Here is a 15,728-nt window from a genome sequence, read left to right on the forward strand (position 1 = left end):
CCCCAGCTCTTATATGCATAAATAAATAAAATAAATCAGTCTTAAGAAAAAAAAAAAAAAAAAAAAAAAAAAAGCCTGGCGGGTTAAGAGAGGGAGGTAGCAGTGGGTTTTTTTGAGCTCAGATCCTGATAGAGGGTTGCTTGCCTGGAAACCATGGGCAGGACCAGGCCTGGCTCCTTCTGAGATGCTGCCTGACCCCTTCCTGAGGGATTGACTATGGGCTTGGGTTGACCTCCTGGCTCTTTACTGGGGAGAGCTGGTCTTCTGTGCCTAAGCTGACACGGAATCCCCTAGACTGGGCCTTGGTCTGTAATTAGCACTAACCTTTTTCCAGAACCTGGGCTGATTTGTCTTGGAAATCCCAGGAAGCTCAATGCTGGTGTAGGAGACACTGCTAGGGTATTTTTCAGGATATAGCGCAGTGTCTAGTCGGGTTCTCTTCAGGCAGAACACAATTGGGAAGGGCACCTCTGTGGGGGGGCAGGGCAGTGATGGTCCACATTGAACAGGTCACGCCTCAGGGACTATGCTGTGACGGCAAACCCCAGGGTTTGTTGGGGTCAGAACTCCAGCTACCCTTCCCTAGTTCAGTTGCTGGCAAAGGGAAGAAAGGAGTGGCACTAAGGAGTCTGTTTTTCTGCAATAACAAAGCTTCAGGTTACAATGATTGTAGCTTCCAAGGGGACCACCATGGCCTCTCTCTTTGCCTTGATATTTCACCTGCAGTGTTGGTTGGTGAACCGCTGGCTTCCAGTAGTGCTCCAGCTGAGATGCCTGAGCGGCCCTGTGGACCTTTTTGCACTCTCCTTCAGCTTCCTCTGTGTAAAATGGGACTGCCGTCTTTTGGGTAAGAGGGAGGGTGCTGAGCACACTGCCTGCATGTGGTAAGAGCTGAATAAATGCAGTTTGAATTAGTATAACTGAAGACCTCTTTAGTAAAAGCCATTGTGTTGGTTGCACTCTGGAAAAGAAGGATTTATTGATTCAGTTTTAATTTCTGAGAATACACCTTTGTGTAGTCAAGAGCAAACCAAGAGGACTGAATCCTGGGTCTGCCAGCAACTCATCTGGTGCCTTAGACAAGTCACTCTGTTCTCTGAGCCTCAGTTTTCCCCTCTGAAATGGGTACGCACTGTAAAATCCAGAGATTACTAATCTGTGTTCTCCTATCAGGATATTATAATAGGAGCAAACTTTTTGTCAGGTAGAGTTATTCCCTTGGATCCTAGTTTTGGGGAGGCAGCTTTGATAGTCCCAGAGTTTATCAGGGCTTATAGGGATGGGGCTGGCAGGATCAATAAGTAAGGGCTTGATGGACCTGATAAAGCCCCCACAAATAGCTAATGTCTTAGGAACCAGGCAATTTCAACTTCAGGCAACAGAGGATTAAAATAATCTTACCCAGAGCAGGGTAGGCCTAGGACCCTGGTGGTTTCTGGGCCTGCTTTCTTGTACTGGGACAAATGGGACCTGTGTCATGTACCCTTTGTGGCCAGAGCAAGGGGTAGCCAGGTGTTCCATTCTGTCAGGGAAAAATGACCTGGCTCAGGATGTATAGGAGGAGGTGCACATCAGGAGACAGGCATTGGGAGGATGAAGGACCCTGCACTTTGGGAGCTGAAGGGGAAGGGAGTACCTGGGACAGGTGAAGTTACCCTAGGTCAGGAGTTGGGGGTTCCAACCTGACTGGTAACCCTCAGGTCCCAAATCAGGGAAACCTCATCATCTAGACTAGAAACTGAGGGTTTTCCCAAAAGTGTGTGTGTTGGTAAGTTGCCCTCTGAAAATTTGGCAGGGTTCTGGAGACTTGTGCCACTGCTGTCATGCTACCTCTTCTGGGCAAAATATTCATCATGAATACTTCTAACAGGGTTGGAAGGATCACATGCCTACTTTACTAACCCACTGTAGGGGCCCAGCAAGTGAGTCTGGAGACCCCTGACCCTGTGACTCTGACCTCAGGTTTGTGCTCCAAGAGGAGCATCCATCATCCATCATCCTTCCAGGGTGGAGACAGGCCTTACAGCAGCCAAATCATTACGTAATACAATCCCCCCTTTACTTCCCTTCTACTGTGTTTCAGCCAGTGAAAGGTGGGATTTTATGGGGATGAGAATCGAAGTGTGGGGTATTTAGAGAGGTTGGATGGGACATGTTTTATAAAGCAAGGCCCCTAAGACAGTTGTTTTAATTTTTTTGTGTTTGTGTGGCTACTACACTGGTACCCAGGCAGGAGCGCCTCTGGCAGGTATGGTTATTCCTCTGCTTGCCTACTGGCCCCTCATCCTGGAAGTCACCTTGTCTGCCCATGTGACTCCTTGTTATTCCTCCAACCCAGCTTTTCCTTTTCACCAGGCTGCCCCTGGCCGGCTGAGTCAATCTTGTCAGTCACTGCAAGGGCTGCCTCACTGTTCAAGTCTGCACAGCCTCCTCCCCCACCTTTCCAAAGTAAAATTTGCCAATGACTCCTCCATGGCTGGCAGCTTGGGACACAGACACACACATAATCCTTTTTCTTCTTGCCTTGGCTCAGATAACCAGCATTTAATGCCTGAAAGCAACTCTTCCTTCTCCCTTGGTAACCTCCACTCAGCCTTTAGAATTGTCACCTCCTCCATGAAGCCGTCCTTGGCTCTTGCTCTCAGGCTGGGTCTCAGTCCAGCGCGCGCGCGTGCATATGTAGCTCATTCATGGTCCGGGCCACATCGTCAACGTTCTCTTTAGGTGTCCACCTCTCCCACTGCCCTGGAAGTTCCAGGCAAGGGCCCGCTGCCGAATCGCTGAATCCCTCCTGTCCTCCCAGCGCACGGTTTGGATGGAGCTCGGTAGGGTCCTTGGGGCCAGGGCAACAACACCTCCGAGGGCTGCTCCTGGGTTTGTGCAAGCAGCCCCTGCACTAGGCGCTGCCAGGCGCGCCCAGGCCAGCCTTCCGCGGGCTCCGGGTCTGGGAAGTCTCAACAGTCTCTCAGAAATCTTGGGTGCGCCACGTGGAGACCAGTCCTTGTGGGATGGGGTCCGGAGTGCCGAGCGTCCGATTTGCCACCTCCTTCCCGGCTTGAGAGGACAACAGCTTTACACTACACCTGGAGATGGCCGGGCCGAGGCATTCAGCGGGCGGCGAGGGCGACTCCGCTCCGTGCTGGCCGCGAGGACCGGGCTGTCCGCCCGGGCTCGCGCTTCAAGGCTCCATGCAGGGTCGGAATCTGAGCCCGCCGGCCGCTTGGAAGGCTCCTCACGTCCAGGCGCCGCGGTCACGGCTGCGCCGGTTTCCGGCCATGAATTGGGCTTCAGAGTCCGAGCCTCCTGCACGACTCCCGGCTGCGAGCACGGCCCGCGGGGCGGGGATGGGCGCCCGCCGAGCAGCGCGCGGCGAGCCAGGGTTCGAGCCCGCGGCCGGGCTCCTGCTCCGCCACTGCCTTAGCATCCCGGTGCCCCGCTCAGGACCCCGCCTCGCCTCTCTCTCGGCCACCCCTGGTCCGGGTCCGCGAAGGGCTCACTGCCCCGGGCGGGAGGGATGACCCCAGCCGCTCGGCGGCCGAGGACGCTGGCGCGTGGGTGCTCCCGGGCGCCCACCGAGGGCAGTGGTGGTCGTGCCTCCTCTACCCTCCTGCCCCCGGCGAGCGGGGGGGCGCGAGGCCCAGGGCCGCCAAGTCTCGGCGCGCCGCAGCCCGGATGGGTCCCCACCGCCGCGCCGGTCTCCAGGCGGCCCCCCGACCCGGAGCGCCGAGCACCCGCGCCCCCTCTGAGCCGCGAGCGGGCGAGCGCGGCGCGGCGAGGCTGAGGCTCCGCAGTCACGTGGTCGGAGGCGGGCGGAGGGGGAGGGAGGCGGGCAGGGAGGGGAGGGGGAGCGAGCCGGGGGAGGGGGAGGGGAGGGGGCGTCCTCCGCAGTTCGCTCCTCGCCGGGGCGCAGACACACAGCCAGCCCCGAGCCGCCGCGCCGGCCCGGCCGCCACAGCCACCGCCTCCGCCCGCGCCGAAGCCGCCCGTGCCGCGGGGAGCGCCGCCGCCGCGGGCCGCCCCCGCCGCGCCGGCCTGGGCACGGGCTGCCAGCGCCGCCGCAGCCACCGCCGGAGCGGGAGCGGGAGCCCGATCGCGCCGGGCTGGGCTGGGCTGGGCTGGGGCGGGCGCAGGGCGCAGGGGCGGGCGCGCGGGGGAAGACGCACGGGCGGGCTCGGCTCTCCCGGGGAGCGGCCCGGGACTGCACCCGGACCCGCGCCTCCCCGCGCTGCGCTGCCCTCGGCCTCGCCCCGGGCCCGGGCGGATGAACCGCGCGCCCGGGGGACATGGAAGCGCTGACGCTGTGGCTTCTCCCCTGGATATGCCAGTGCGTGTCGGTGCGGGCCGACTCCATCATCCACATCGGTGAGCGCAGCGGGGCGGCCGGGCCGAGGCGGGGCGGGGGCCACGGCGGCGCCGGGGGTGCCGGGCGTCCAAACTTGGCGGCCCCCCGGCCGGGGGCTCGGCGGGCGGTGCTCTCCCGGAGGGCCGCGCCGCGCCTCCCGCGGAGGAGCTGGGCACGGGCCGCGTCGCGCTCCCGCGGGCTCCTCGCGACTCTCCCGGGCTCCGATCCTCGCGCGGGGCCCCGCGGCCTCGGCCGACACTTAGGGCCGCAACTGAGAGCCCGGGGCTGGACGCGCGTCCAAACCCGCGCCCGCTGCCGGGCGGTCGGCCGTCTGCGACCCGCGATTCCGCGCAGCTCGGAGCAGCGGGGAGCAGGGGGCGGGAAGGGCCGGGGGTCTCGCCAAGTTGGCAGGGCAGGGTCGAAGAGGCCCGACCCGAGCCGCGCGTGGATGTGGGTGGGTGGGTGTTGTCTGCGTTTGTCGCTTGTCGGCGCGCCTGGCAAGGTGCTGGTGTCGCTGCGAGAGGGCACTGGGGTGTGCGGGGCCATCTGAGCCTGTGTGGTGTGCGCACGACTGTCAGCCTGTTAGAGTGGACACAGTGTCTGCTTGTTTCCCTGGTGTCTGCTCTCTCGGTGTCTGTGTGGGTGTGTGTGTATCTGGTTGTGGCGACTGCAGCCCGATCCTGGACAGTCCCAGAGTTTCCTGTGGTCCAAGTCTTGGGGGCCGGCAGACGGGTGGGGTAGAGGTAGCTGTGAAGAAGCGTGGGCAGGGGTGGGAGGTAGTGTGTGCTGCGGGCTGAGCGGGAAGAGATGGATGAAGGGAGAGAATGGGAGAGATGAGCAAAAGAGGGTAGGAGGAGGGGCCCGGGGAGGGGGAGTGTGTGGGAGTTGGTAGCAGCCTGCGAGGAATCCCAGGAAGTTGGGCTGGATTAGGGGGGCTGACAGCGGTTGCTGTGGGGGAGCCCCCTGCAGTCGCCTTTCCGGAAGTTGGGAAAGACCAGCCAGCCCAGAGAAACTGGGGGTTGGGAGGTGTGAAAGGCTGGGATGAAGGGACTGGTGGGGTGAGGGTGGGATCTTGGGGAGGGGTGGCAAGAGACTAGACCTGGGCTTTGTGAACTGCAACTACTCCCAGCAGGGACGCGGGGCCAAGCCTGCTAGGTGTGGGGGTGTTGGGTCTCTAGGTCAGCATTGCGGCTCTGGGTGTATCAGTGGTACCGGAACCTCCCTTCTTCCTCCCAGCTCCTAGCCCTGGGACCATGGGGACCCTGGGAGCCTGGTGAGTGGGGGTGGACTCCAGAGTTGCCCAGGCTGCAGGGCCAGGCTTTAGTGAGTCTGACAGATCTCTGCTGGAAGCGCAGAGTCAGCCAAGGCAATGCTAAGCGGGCAAAGGGCTAGCTAGCTGAAGGCCGCCCTGGAGGAGCTGTCCAATGGGTCTACAACACCCTTTCATCGTGGCTCTTTCTGAGCCCCTCAGCGCTGCTGTGTCAGAAAGCATAGGGTCTAGGGGAGATTCCCCCCCTCCCAGGGCAGGAAGAAGAAGCCAGTAGGGTTGACGAGCAGGTAGCTGAGCTCAGGGCTCTTGGGCAGCTGCTGCTTGGAGCCAGGCTGAGGCTGAGCTGCTGCCTGTCCAAGATCTCTGTGTGAAGAAGACCCCTGTACAGAAAACCTCTGGATCTGCCTGCTCAGCTTCACTCAAAAGGGGATGCTCTGGGCAGAAGGAAGTCATTTCATTCCGGGATTGGGGCAGAGGACACTGCCCTCTGGGGGAACTTCCTGGTGCCTGAAATGGGACGCTTAGGGCCATGTCAGGGCATTTGGTTACTGTTTGACTGAGTCCGTTGTGTAGGGCATGGCCCAAACATGTGGTGACTTGGTTTTGAGGCATGTGTATGACCTGGTGGTAGCATGTGTGATGTGCATGTGTAAATGGTCAACCATGTGCACGTGTGTGGGCACATTCCTGTCCTGGTCGACCATGCAGAATCTCAACTGCCTAATCAAGCTGGAACCTCACCCAGAACTGCCACCACCTGGCAACCAGCATTCCTGCCAGCATCATGACCATAGGACCAGGGTGTGGTAGGTTGGGAAGGGAGATCTCCTCTCTCGCCTGGGTCTTGACCCCTCCTTTCCTTCAGGTGCCATCTTCGAGGAGAACGCAGCCAAGGACGACAGGGTGTTCCAGCTGGCTGTGTCAGACCTGAGCCTCAACGATGACATCCTGCAGAGCGAGAAGATCACCTATTCCATCAAGGTCATCGAGGCCAACAATCCCTTCCAGGCCGTTCAGGAAGGTGAGTGGCTCAGGGCTAACTTGGTCGTGGTCTGCCAGCTGTCGCAGCAATGGGGACCCCCGGGGTACTGACCATTTTGGCGGTGGGGAGCCCCCAGTACGCCTGGGCATCCAGGGTGCCACGCACAGTGCGCTCGCGCGTCCCGAAGCGGCGGCGCCGGGAGTGCCCTGCGCTGCGTGGCGGAGTGGAGAGCTTGTGTGCGCGGCCGGCAGTGCTCCTCGCGGGGCGCGTCTTGGGGTTGCGCGACTGCTTTCCAGTTTGGTGGGTGCGCGTTTGCACCCAGCGCTGGCTGCATAGGCGTGTGTGGTTCAGGACTGCCTTTGTTTCTCTGGTGTTTGTGGGTGGGCGTGTCTCCGCGTCGGGCACCTGTGCGGGTGCACCTCCCCTGACCTCCATGGGCTGTTGTCTTCCTTCTTGAGAACCGAGGCGCGCCCGCAGTTCTCTTCTCTCCGTGGCACTGCTGGGACGCACCGCATCTTGTGCCCCGCGGCCGCTCAGTGCCTTGAACAGACGTTTCTCCAACGTTCTCCTCCTCCGTGTTTGGTGTAGCCGGTTTCTCTCTCGCTGTCCCCGCCGCGGGCTGAGGCACCGCCAGGGCCGGAGGTGGGCGCTGTTTGACCAGGAAAGGAGCCGAGTTGGGTTAGGACTGGCTGCGGGGAAATCTGGCCCGCGCCGGTAGCCGGTGGTCGCAGCCTCTGTCTGGGGGGTGGGACGGAGGTTGGGGGCGGGGTATGGTCCACCTGTGGGGGTAACAGGTGCATGGAGGGGGTTGGTCCTGACAGCAGGGAAGGGGCTTTGCTTTTCTCTCCTCTCCTTTTCCCTTTCCTCCCACCTGGCTGGAGGCAGGGCTCTGGAGCTGGGATTCCTCCCCATGACACTGCTGCTTCCAGGTAAGGGCCTAAGAATCTCCTCCCCTGAGCTCTGCCCAGTGGCAGTTCCTTTTCCTCTACTTCGCCTTGCTCCCCACACTCCTGGGTTTGACTCTCAGGCATTTGGCCTGAGTGCTGAAGGTAGAAGGAGCATGGCTGGTGGCACAGGTTTGCACAGGATGCACTGTCTGCCCACGTCCTCCTGTAGGGAGGTAGGGGGCTGGTTGAGGGCTCCAGGCCAGCTCCCCCGGGCCCGCCAAGTCCAGATCCTCCTGCATGATGGAGCTGGTGCTGGGAAGCACTTTATGCTGGAGGGTGGTCCTTGGGGGGACTTTCCTATTCTTGGGTGCAACAGAGGAGAGAACTGACCCACTTCTGGTGTCTGGAGGGTCACAGATGTCTTAGGAATTTGAACAATCCTGGAGTCCTGTGTTTTTGGGGTGGTTGTGAATGGGGTGAGGCTGGTGTTCATGATTATGAAAACAGCTGCTTTCAGCCTTGGTAACTGCCAATTTTGGTAGAGCGAGGAGGAATTCCTGTTCTTTGGTGTCTGGTCATGTCCTGTCAGCAGTACTTGCCACCACAGGGCCTGCCTCTGGATTTCTTCCCGATGCCTTCTTCACAGTGCCTGCAGGTGCTTGGGGTGGGCTCTAGCTGGGGAAGAGTGGGTCTCCTTTGGCAGGATTGATCCTAACTTGTTGGGGTTCTGGGGTAATGCAAGTTTTTCACCATGCCACTATTAAGGAATGCCTCCTATTCCTTGATAGTGTCCCTATATACTTGTCTCTGTGGACATTCGTTCTCTGTGCTTGAGAGCTGAGGACACAGTCCACAAACCTGTATTTCCTGCACCCCATTTCTATCGTTTATGCTGACAGCTTGCTTCTGTTGAGTCCTCCTCCGCAGGGTTGAGCATTTCATGCTCATTAGTTTTGCCTCTGAATGATGGCCACTGACCCCATCAGTAGGGGAAGATAATGCTCTTGCAAAGGGTTACAACCTCATGTGGGTGAACTGGTCAGGTGGCCCCTGTGGAACCGGAGTGTGGGATGTGCAGAAGTCATCTCTATTAAAAGGATCAGGTATTACAGTTTCAGCTGATTTGCCATCCTAGTGTTGTAAATGTGCTGCCGTTTTTTTTTCAAGAGGAGCCCAAATGTGGACTTTCATTTATTTATTTTTTTGGTATACAAGTTGATAATATCAGCGGTACCTTAACAAATGAGGGATATGAGAGAAGATTCTCCCCCACCCCAACTTTTATGCCCCTTGGCCCTTCCCCTCCCCTCTCCTTAACCTCAGAATTCTTGTGGCGTTTGTTAGTGTCTAATTTTTGAAAGTATTTATGTTATCAAATCATCTGCTATGTAAATGTCCATTATTTGTTTTCTCATTCTGATGTCTTTTACCATACTTAATTCTCTTAAACACCCTCCATTTTGTTGGAAATGACTACATTTCCTCTTTACTTATGGCTGATATTATTCCATAGTGTGAAATTTGATTTTTAACTGTTCAATTTAAACAACACAGTACAGCTAAACAGAACATAGCTGTGGATCACTCAACCTCTAAGCCCCAATGCAACGCTGTCCTGGAGACACACGGCTGCACTTGGGGGCCTTTTCTGGGGGAGACCTTGCTTTTCTGGGTCTCTGGCCCTCTATTTGTGTAAGTGGAACATGTCTCAAGGATGACAGACTGATACTCTCAGAAGGGTGTGAGTGTGAGTGCACCTCCAGACTAGGGAGTTAGATTCCACATAGTTGTCCAGGCAGTGAATACAGACCAGGTTTGGTGGGCTGCCTGTTGCTCAGAGAGTGCGTGCTGGTTAAAGCTGGCATGGGCTTTCACTTGATGAGTCCACTGGGCAGAAATGTACATTGTTATCCTGACCTTGCACAGCTCTTGGCTGTCTATGATGGATGGGAGGTACCATCCCCTTGAGGACCTTGGGGAGTTCAGAGAGTGCTCAGAGGCTCCCCCCTGACCTGGGGTTCAGCTGGGCAGGTGCTCAGGGCACTCGGAGTCCTTCCTTGGCTATGTTCTGTGCTTCATTCTACTTGGTGGATATCTTAACTCTGCTCTGGACCCCCGCTATCACTGTAGCAGGACAGGGGTGAGAGACACAGTTTGGGTGGGAAAGAAAAGGATTTCTAGCAGGGTCATGACCAAACATGAAGGGCAAAGTTTTGTCTCGAGTCATGGGCTGGATAAACTCACAATGATGCCCCCCGCCCAACAAAGGATTTGGAATTTTTTGGCCTGAGAGGTAGTATTGTGCAAAGATAAGAGCTTGGTTGCTAGAGCTCAAGAAACTGGATCTAAATCCTTCTTGCCCTGTCCACAGTGTGACCCTGAGGAAGATGTTCTCCCCTGCTCAGAGTTTGTTTGAGCTTTTCATGCTCATTATCTGGTAAAGGGAATGACCCTAGTACTGCCTCATAGAATTATTGAGAGGATTAAGTGAGAAGAGACAGAATATAAATTGTCTGCAGGGAGCCTGTGGTAGGTGTTCAGGAAACATGGATTCCCCTGAATTCCATTCCATCCAACTGTGCATCCATCTCAGTTTCTCTTGCGGCTGTTGATATTTTCAGTGGTATTGTTTCTGAAGCTAGTGAATTCCTTGAAAGTAGACCCTAACTGACATTTTCATTTTCAGCTTTTTACTTCACCTTTTCCTCCCTGATTATAAGAGAAATGTATTGCTACAATGAGCATGTTATTAATTTGAAAATGTAAAAAAGAAAAAGGCCAATGCGTGCTTATTATATAAAATGTGGAAGATATGGGAAGGCATCAAGAGAAAGAAAACATTCATTCTGAACCCTACCAGTTATTCCCTTCTGGTCTTTTTTCCCCCACTGTATTTTATTTTATTTTTTTTTAAAAGATTTATTTATTTATGCATGCAAGAGCTGGGGCACAGGCCAGAGGTGTGGGGGGTGAGAGGACTCACCAGAGACAGAGTGGGGAACAGAACAGGCAGAGTGACTGAAGTACACTGCTGAGGGGAGCAGTGGGAGAGCCAGGAGAGGTCTGCTGCGCCATGTGGATTGATCCCTGGCTGGCCGGGAATCGAACTCGTGCTGCAGTGTCTGCGGATTGCTTCATAGGTTGTGTCTCAACCCTTGCGCCACCAGAGAGGCCCTCCCCCACTGTATTTTAGAAGTGCTGAGAGCTCCCATTCTGTCCAGTTAGTAGCCCAGCTTTTTAAATTTGACATAGTGTTGATTTTTTTCTGAAATCATCATGAACTATTTGTAGAGATTACATGCATATATTTTTCAATATTCAAAACCACTTTAAAAAATGAAATCATTATGCTGAGATATGCTTAAGTGTTACTAAGGAGAAGAGAACAAGAAACTCTACTTTGATTTGTTGATCCTAAGACATATACCTACAATTTCTTCAGGTTGATTTTTGTACAAATTCTTTACAAACTACTTTTTAAGATAGTCAGTCAGCTTATGTGAAAGAATGGATCACATTTAATGAAATAAGCATATGTTGAGGATTTAAATTTAGCAAATAATAACACAAGTGAGTTTTCAATCTAAGAATGTGGTATCTTAGATTTAGTTGGCAAAATCCATATTAAAATAAGCATGAAAATTTGTGTTCTAGATACTCAAAGAGATACTGGTTCATTAAATAAAAAATTTTGCATTGTTTTAAAGTGCCTGCTCAACTGGAAGATTACATAAATGCATAAATGCATAAGAGAACTGGCTGAATATGAGTCTTCTCCATTCACAGTATTACCTTTTACTGTAAGTAAAAGACTGGAGTTATTGGCTCTGCTGTAGATATATCCGTCATAGAGTAGAAAGATAACAATCTAGGGAAGAGAAAGAAAAAGCAATGTACGTGAAGCAATATTCCCTTTAGTTACAATAAGCACAGAAGTGTTTTAGGAAGAAAAGGTGATAATCACCCAGGTTTAGCTTGCTGTTCACAGGATAGAATGAAATAAAATGAAAATAGAACAGGGTGAGTTGTTGATGTCCCTCTGGTCGTCCATCTTGTTCATTTTGTGTTGGCCACTTCTAGGTGGTCACCCTGTCCTCAAGGGCCATACTGCTATCTAGACATTCTATAGATGGCCTTCCTTCTGGGCTTTGATACCGCTGGCATTTCCCTTGGCTTCCATTCCAGGCCCCACTGTGGTTGTGTCCTTGCAGCCCCTGCTGGCAGACCCAGGATTCTCTCAGAGAGCAGCTTTATTGGTCCCTGCCTGGGGGGACATCCACAGGGTCTCCCTGAATGTGATGGTAGTGTCATTGTAAAAATGCCTGTAGGCCCAGTGCCATCAGCCCTATCCACTCAGCTGTGTTCATTTACTCTTGGTGCTGAAACAAAATCTGCCTCAAATTTAGTTGGTTAAAAACAGAAATCTATAATCTTACAGTTTTGCAGGTCAGAGGCCTGACATGGGCCTCAGTGAGCTAAAAGCAAGTGTCAGCAGTGCTGATTCCTTTTGGAGGCTCTGGGAGTGAATCCATTTCCTTGCTTTTTTCAGCTTCCTGATGCGCCCACCTTCCTCAGCTCCTGGCCCCTTTATGTATCTTCAAAGCCTGCAGTGGTGCATGGGTGGTGGAGGGGTGATCCTCTCATATTGGGTGCGCCCCGACCTAGCTTCTGTCCGCATATCTTCATTTCTGAATTTTCTGCCTCCTTTTCCACAGGACCCTTGTGATTCCATTTGGTCCTGCTGGGTAATCCCCTTATCTTAGAATTAGCTGATTAGCAACCTTAATTCCATCTGCAGCTAGAAATACTTTGCCGTGGAGCCTAACATATTCCCAGTCCCAGGGATTAGGATGTCTTTTTGGACCATTAATCTACTGTTCCCTTGCCATAATCTCATGTCCTTAGTAGACACTGCTGGCTACCCATCCTCTGCCTGGGGGGCTGCACTCCTGCTTACGCACTGGCATCCCCTTGTCTCAGCCAGACCTGCTGGAGTCAGTTGGGATATATGGCCATGTCTCCATGTCTACCTCTCTCGCTCAGGAGACGGGGCACTGTTAGTCTGGTGGACTCCACACACTTATCAGTGTGCTCCAATGACACATGGACTTCCTTCCCTGGGCTGGGAAGCTTCTTGTGCCTAACTCAGGAAGTTCCTAGAGGAATCTGAGTTTTGAGTAGCCAGACTCTAAGTTTGTGTTACCATGTGTGCCCATGATGTCCTTTTTTGCCTGGACAGGTTATTCTTCCCCTCTCCTGTCTCCATCCCACCCACCTAGGACCCAGGGTGGGGCCCTTACAGAGGTCAGTCTTACTTAGCTGCCTCATAGATCTGCATTTCATGGTTCCCATAGGGGCTGCTGCCAATGATGCTTCAAGCCGGAAGATGACTGTGGCTGTGGCTGCAGGCACTGAGGGACCTGACTAGAGTTTGACTGGGGACAGGTACCATCTGGTCCCCTTTCTTGATTTCTGGGACTGTATAAAAGGAATGACTGCCATCTTTCCACAGCTTTTGTTCCTCAGTTTTGTTACACTAAACCACGAGATTGTGGGATTGTTTGTTACTACAGCCTAACTTAGTCCATCCTGACCAGTTCAAAGACAATCACAGCACAAGACCAAAGTGTAGAGACAAATAGGAACTTCCCTGGGTAGCCAAGTCTAGAAAGATTCACATCCAGGGATCAGACTGGGTTAGAAATTGCTTGGGGTCAGGCAGTACAGTCCTAGGCTTCAGAGTTCTCCTTCATTCTAGCAACATTCCTATCTGTGCGGGCATGTGTACTCACACTCTCACTTTGTAGTCTATATTCCTGTCCCACTCATGTCCTCATATTTTGGATTCTAGAGATTCCCTTTTGGTATTCCCATTACCATGGCCTTTCCCCTCAGTTTGGGAGGTTGGATTTAACTGGCAGTGACCACATGGACATTTCCTATCAGGTGTGTGGGTAGGAGGTCTTAGGTCCAGTGAGACACTTGTCTTGCTGCCTCCAAGCTGCTGCTATTCCTATTCTTGGTGACATGGCCAACCTTCCTGTTCAGCCAACCTTCTTGTCTGGTGAAGTATGTTGGGGCCGCTCATTCAGGTTTCTCTTGAAGACAGCGAAGGCTGTTCCTTAGCATCCAAGTATATATTTTGCAAGGGCAGACAGGTTATCTTTTCTTTTTTTTTTTTCTTTTTTTTTTTTATCATCAGTTAACTTTATTTTATTTATTTATTTATTTTTTAATAATAAATTTTATTTTTATATTCCCCATACAATTGCAGCCCCCCCATTCTGACCCCAATCCCTCCCCTCCCACCCCCGCCCCCTAAAAGTGTCTCTGGTTCGTAGTTTTTTGTTGATTTTGATTTTCACTTTCTTATAGTTATTCGTTTTCCTGATCCCTTATTTAAGTTTTCTAGATTCCTGCTATGAGTGAGACCATCCGGTATTTTTCTTTTTCTTTTTGGCTTATTTCGCTGAGCATGATCCCTTCCAGTGCCATCCATGTTGCTGCAAATTGCATGTGTTTATCTTTTTTGAATGCTGAGTAATATTCCATGGTGTATATGTACCACATCTTCTTGATCCAGTCATCTATTTTTGGGCATTTGGGTTGTTTCCAAAGCTTAGCTATTGTAAACAGTGCTGCTATAAACATAGGGGTGCAGGTGCTCTTTGGAATTGATGTTTCTGTGTCCTTTGGGTAAATACCTAGGAGTGGAATTGCTGGATCATATGGAAGCTCTATGTTTAGTAGGTCCAGAAATCTCCACACAGCTCTCCACAGTGGTTGGACCAGTTTGCACTCCCACCAACAGTGCAGAAGAGTTCCTTTTTCTCCACACCCTCGCCAACATTTGTTGTTGCTAGTTTTTTTAATATGTGCCATTCTCACTGGTGTAAGATGGTATCTCATGGTAGTTTTGATTTGCATTTCCCTGATGACAAGTGATGTTGAACATTTTTTCATATGCCTGTTGGCCATTTGCATTTCCTCTTCAGAGAAGTTTCTTTTTAGCTCTTCTGCCCATTTTTTGACTGGATTCTTTTCTTTGTTGTTGTTAAGTCTCATCAGCTCTTTGCAGATTTTTGTGATCAGTCCTTTATCATTAGTGTTGGGTGCAAAAATGTTCTCCCAGTTGGTGGGGTTTCTCTTTGTTTTTGTTATTGTCTCTTTTGCTGTGCAGAAGCTCTTTAATTTGATGTAGTCCCAGCTGTTTATCTTCGTCTTCACTATCACTGCTTTGGGTGATGTGTCTGTAAAGATGTCTTTGATGTGCAAATCACGTAGTGTTTCGCCTATATTTCCTTCTATGTATTTTATGGTTTCAGGTCTTATGTCTAGTTCTTTAATCCATTTTGAGTTGATTTTTGTGTATGGTGTGAGGTAGTGGTCAAGCTTCATTCTTTTGCATGTAGCGACCCAGTTTTCCCAGCACCATTTATTGAACAAACTTTCTTTGCTCCAATGCATATTCTTTGCTCCTTTGTCAAAGATTAGTTGACCATAAATCTGTGGGTTTATTTCTGGATTTTCTATTCGATTCCATTGGTCTTTATGTCTGTTCTTGTTCCAATACCATGCAGTTTTGATGATTATGGCTTTGTAGTAGAGTTTGAAGTCTGGGAGTGTGATGCCTCCATTCCCTTCTTTTTTTTTTCAGTAGAGCTTTGGCTATTCGGGGTTTTTGGTAATTCCATATGAATTTCATCAATAATTGTTCTATTTCTTTGAAGAATGACATTGAAATTTTGATTGGAATAGCATTGAATCTGTATATTGCTTTTGGAAGGATGGCCATTTTAATAATGTTTATTCTTCCAATCCATGAGCAGGGGACAGACAGGTTATCTTTTCAAATCCTTGTAGCTACTGGGTCAAAATCTTCTAACTTTGTCCCCTCCAACAGGTGTCTTCCCTCTTTACTTGGTCTTTTGGCCTTACAGAAAATGCTGTTAATTATAAACTTAGAACATTCAGACTGTACTGCTTGGTCCCAAATAATTTGTAACCCAGTCTGATCCCTGGATGTGAATCTTTCTAGACTCGTCTACCCAAGAAGTGCCTATTTGTCTTTACCCTTTGGTTTTGTTCTGTGATTTTCTTTATATTAGTCAGGTTGGACTAAGTTATGTTGTAGTAACAAATAACCCCACAATCTCATGCTTTAATGTAACAAAACTATATCTCCTATTCATGATTAATGTCCATCATTGGCCATCTTGGCTCATTATGGCCACTTAGCTTGACTAT

General features: G+C 51.9%; 1 protein-coding gene across 1 annotated transcript in view; it reads left to right on the plus strand.

The window, feature by feature from the left end:
• The first annotated feature begins 4,197 nt into the window (after window positions 1-4,197).
• Window positions 4,198-15,728, plus strand: part of GRID1 (glutamate ionotropic receptor delta type subunit 1) — a 598,797-nt gene continuing 587,266 nt past the window's right edge. Inside the window, exons 1-2 of the mRNA XM_054690113.1 lie at window positions 4,198-4,362; window positions 6,478-6,633. Coding sequence (XP_054546088.1) covers window positions 4,284-4,362; window positions 6,478-6,633 — 235 coding nt within the window. The 5' untranslated portion in view covers window positions 4,198-4,283. The remainder of the gene's footprint in view (window positions 4,363-6,477; window positions 6,634-15,728) is intronic.

This window comes from Talpa occidentalis, unplaced genomic scaffold, assembly GCF_014898055.3.
Source record: "Talpa occidentalis isolate TD23 unplaced genomic scaffold, MPIMG_talOcc4v2.1 talOcc4.8, whole genome shotgun sequence".
Taxonomy (NCBI): Eukaryota; Metazoa; Chordata; class Mammalia; order Eulipotyphla; family Talpidae; genus Talpa; species Talpa occidentalis.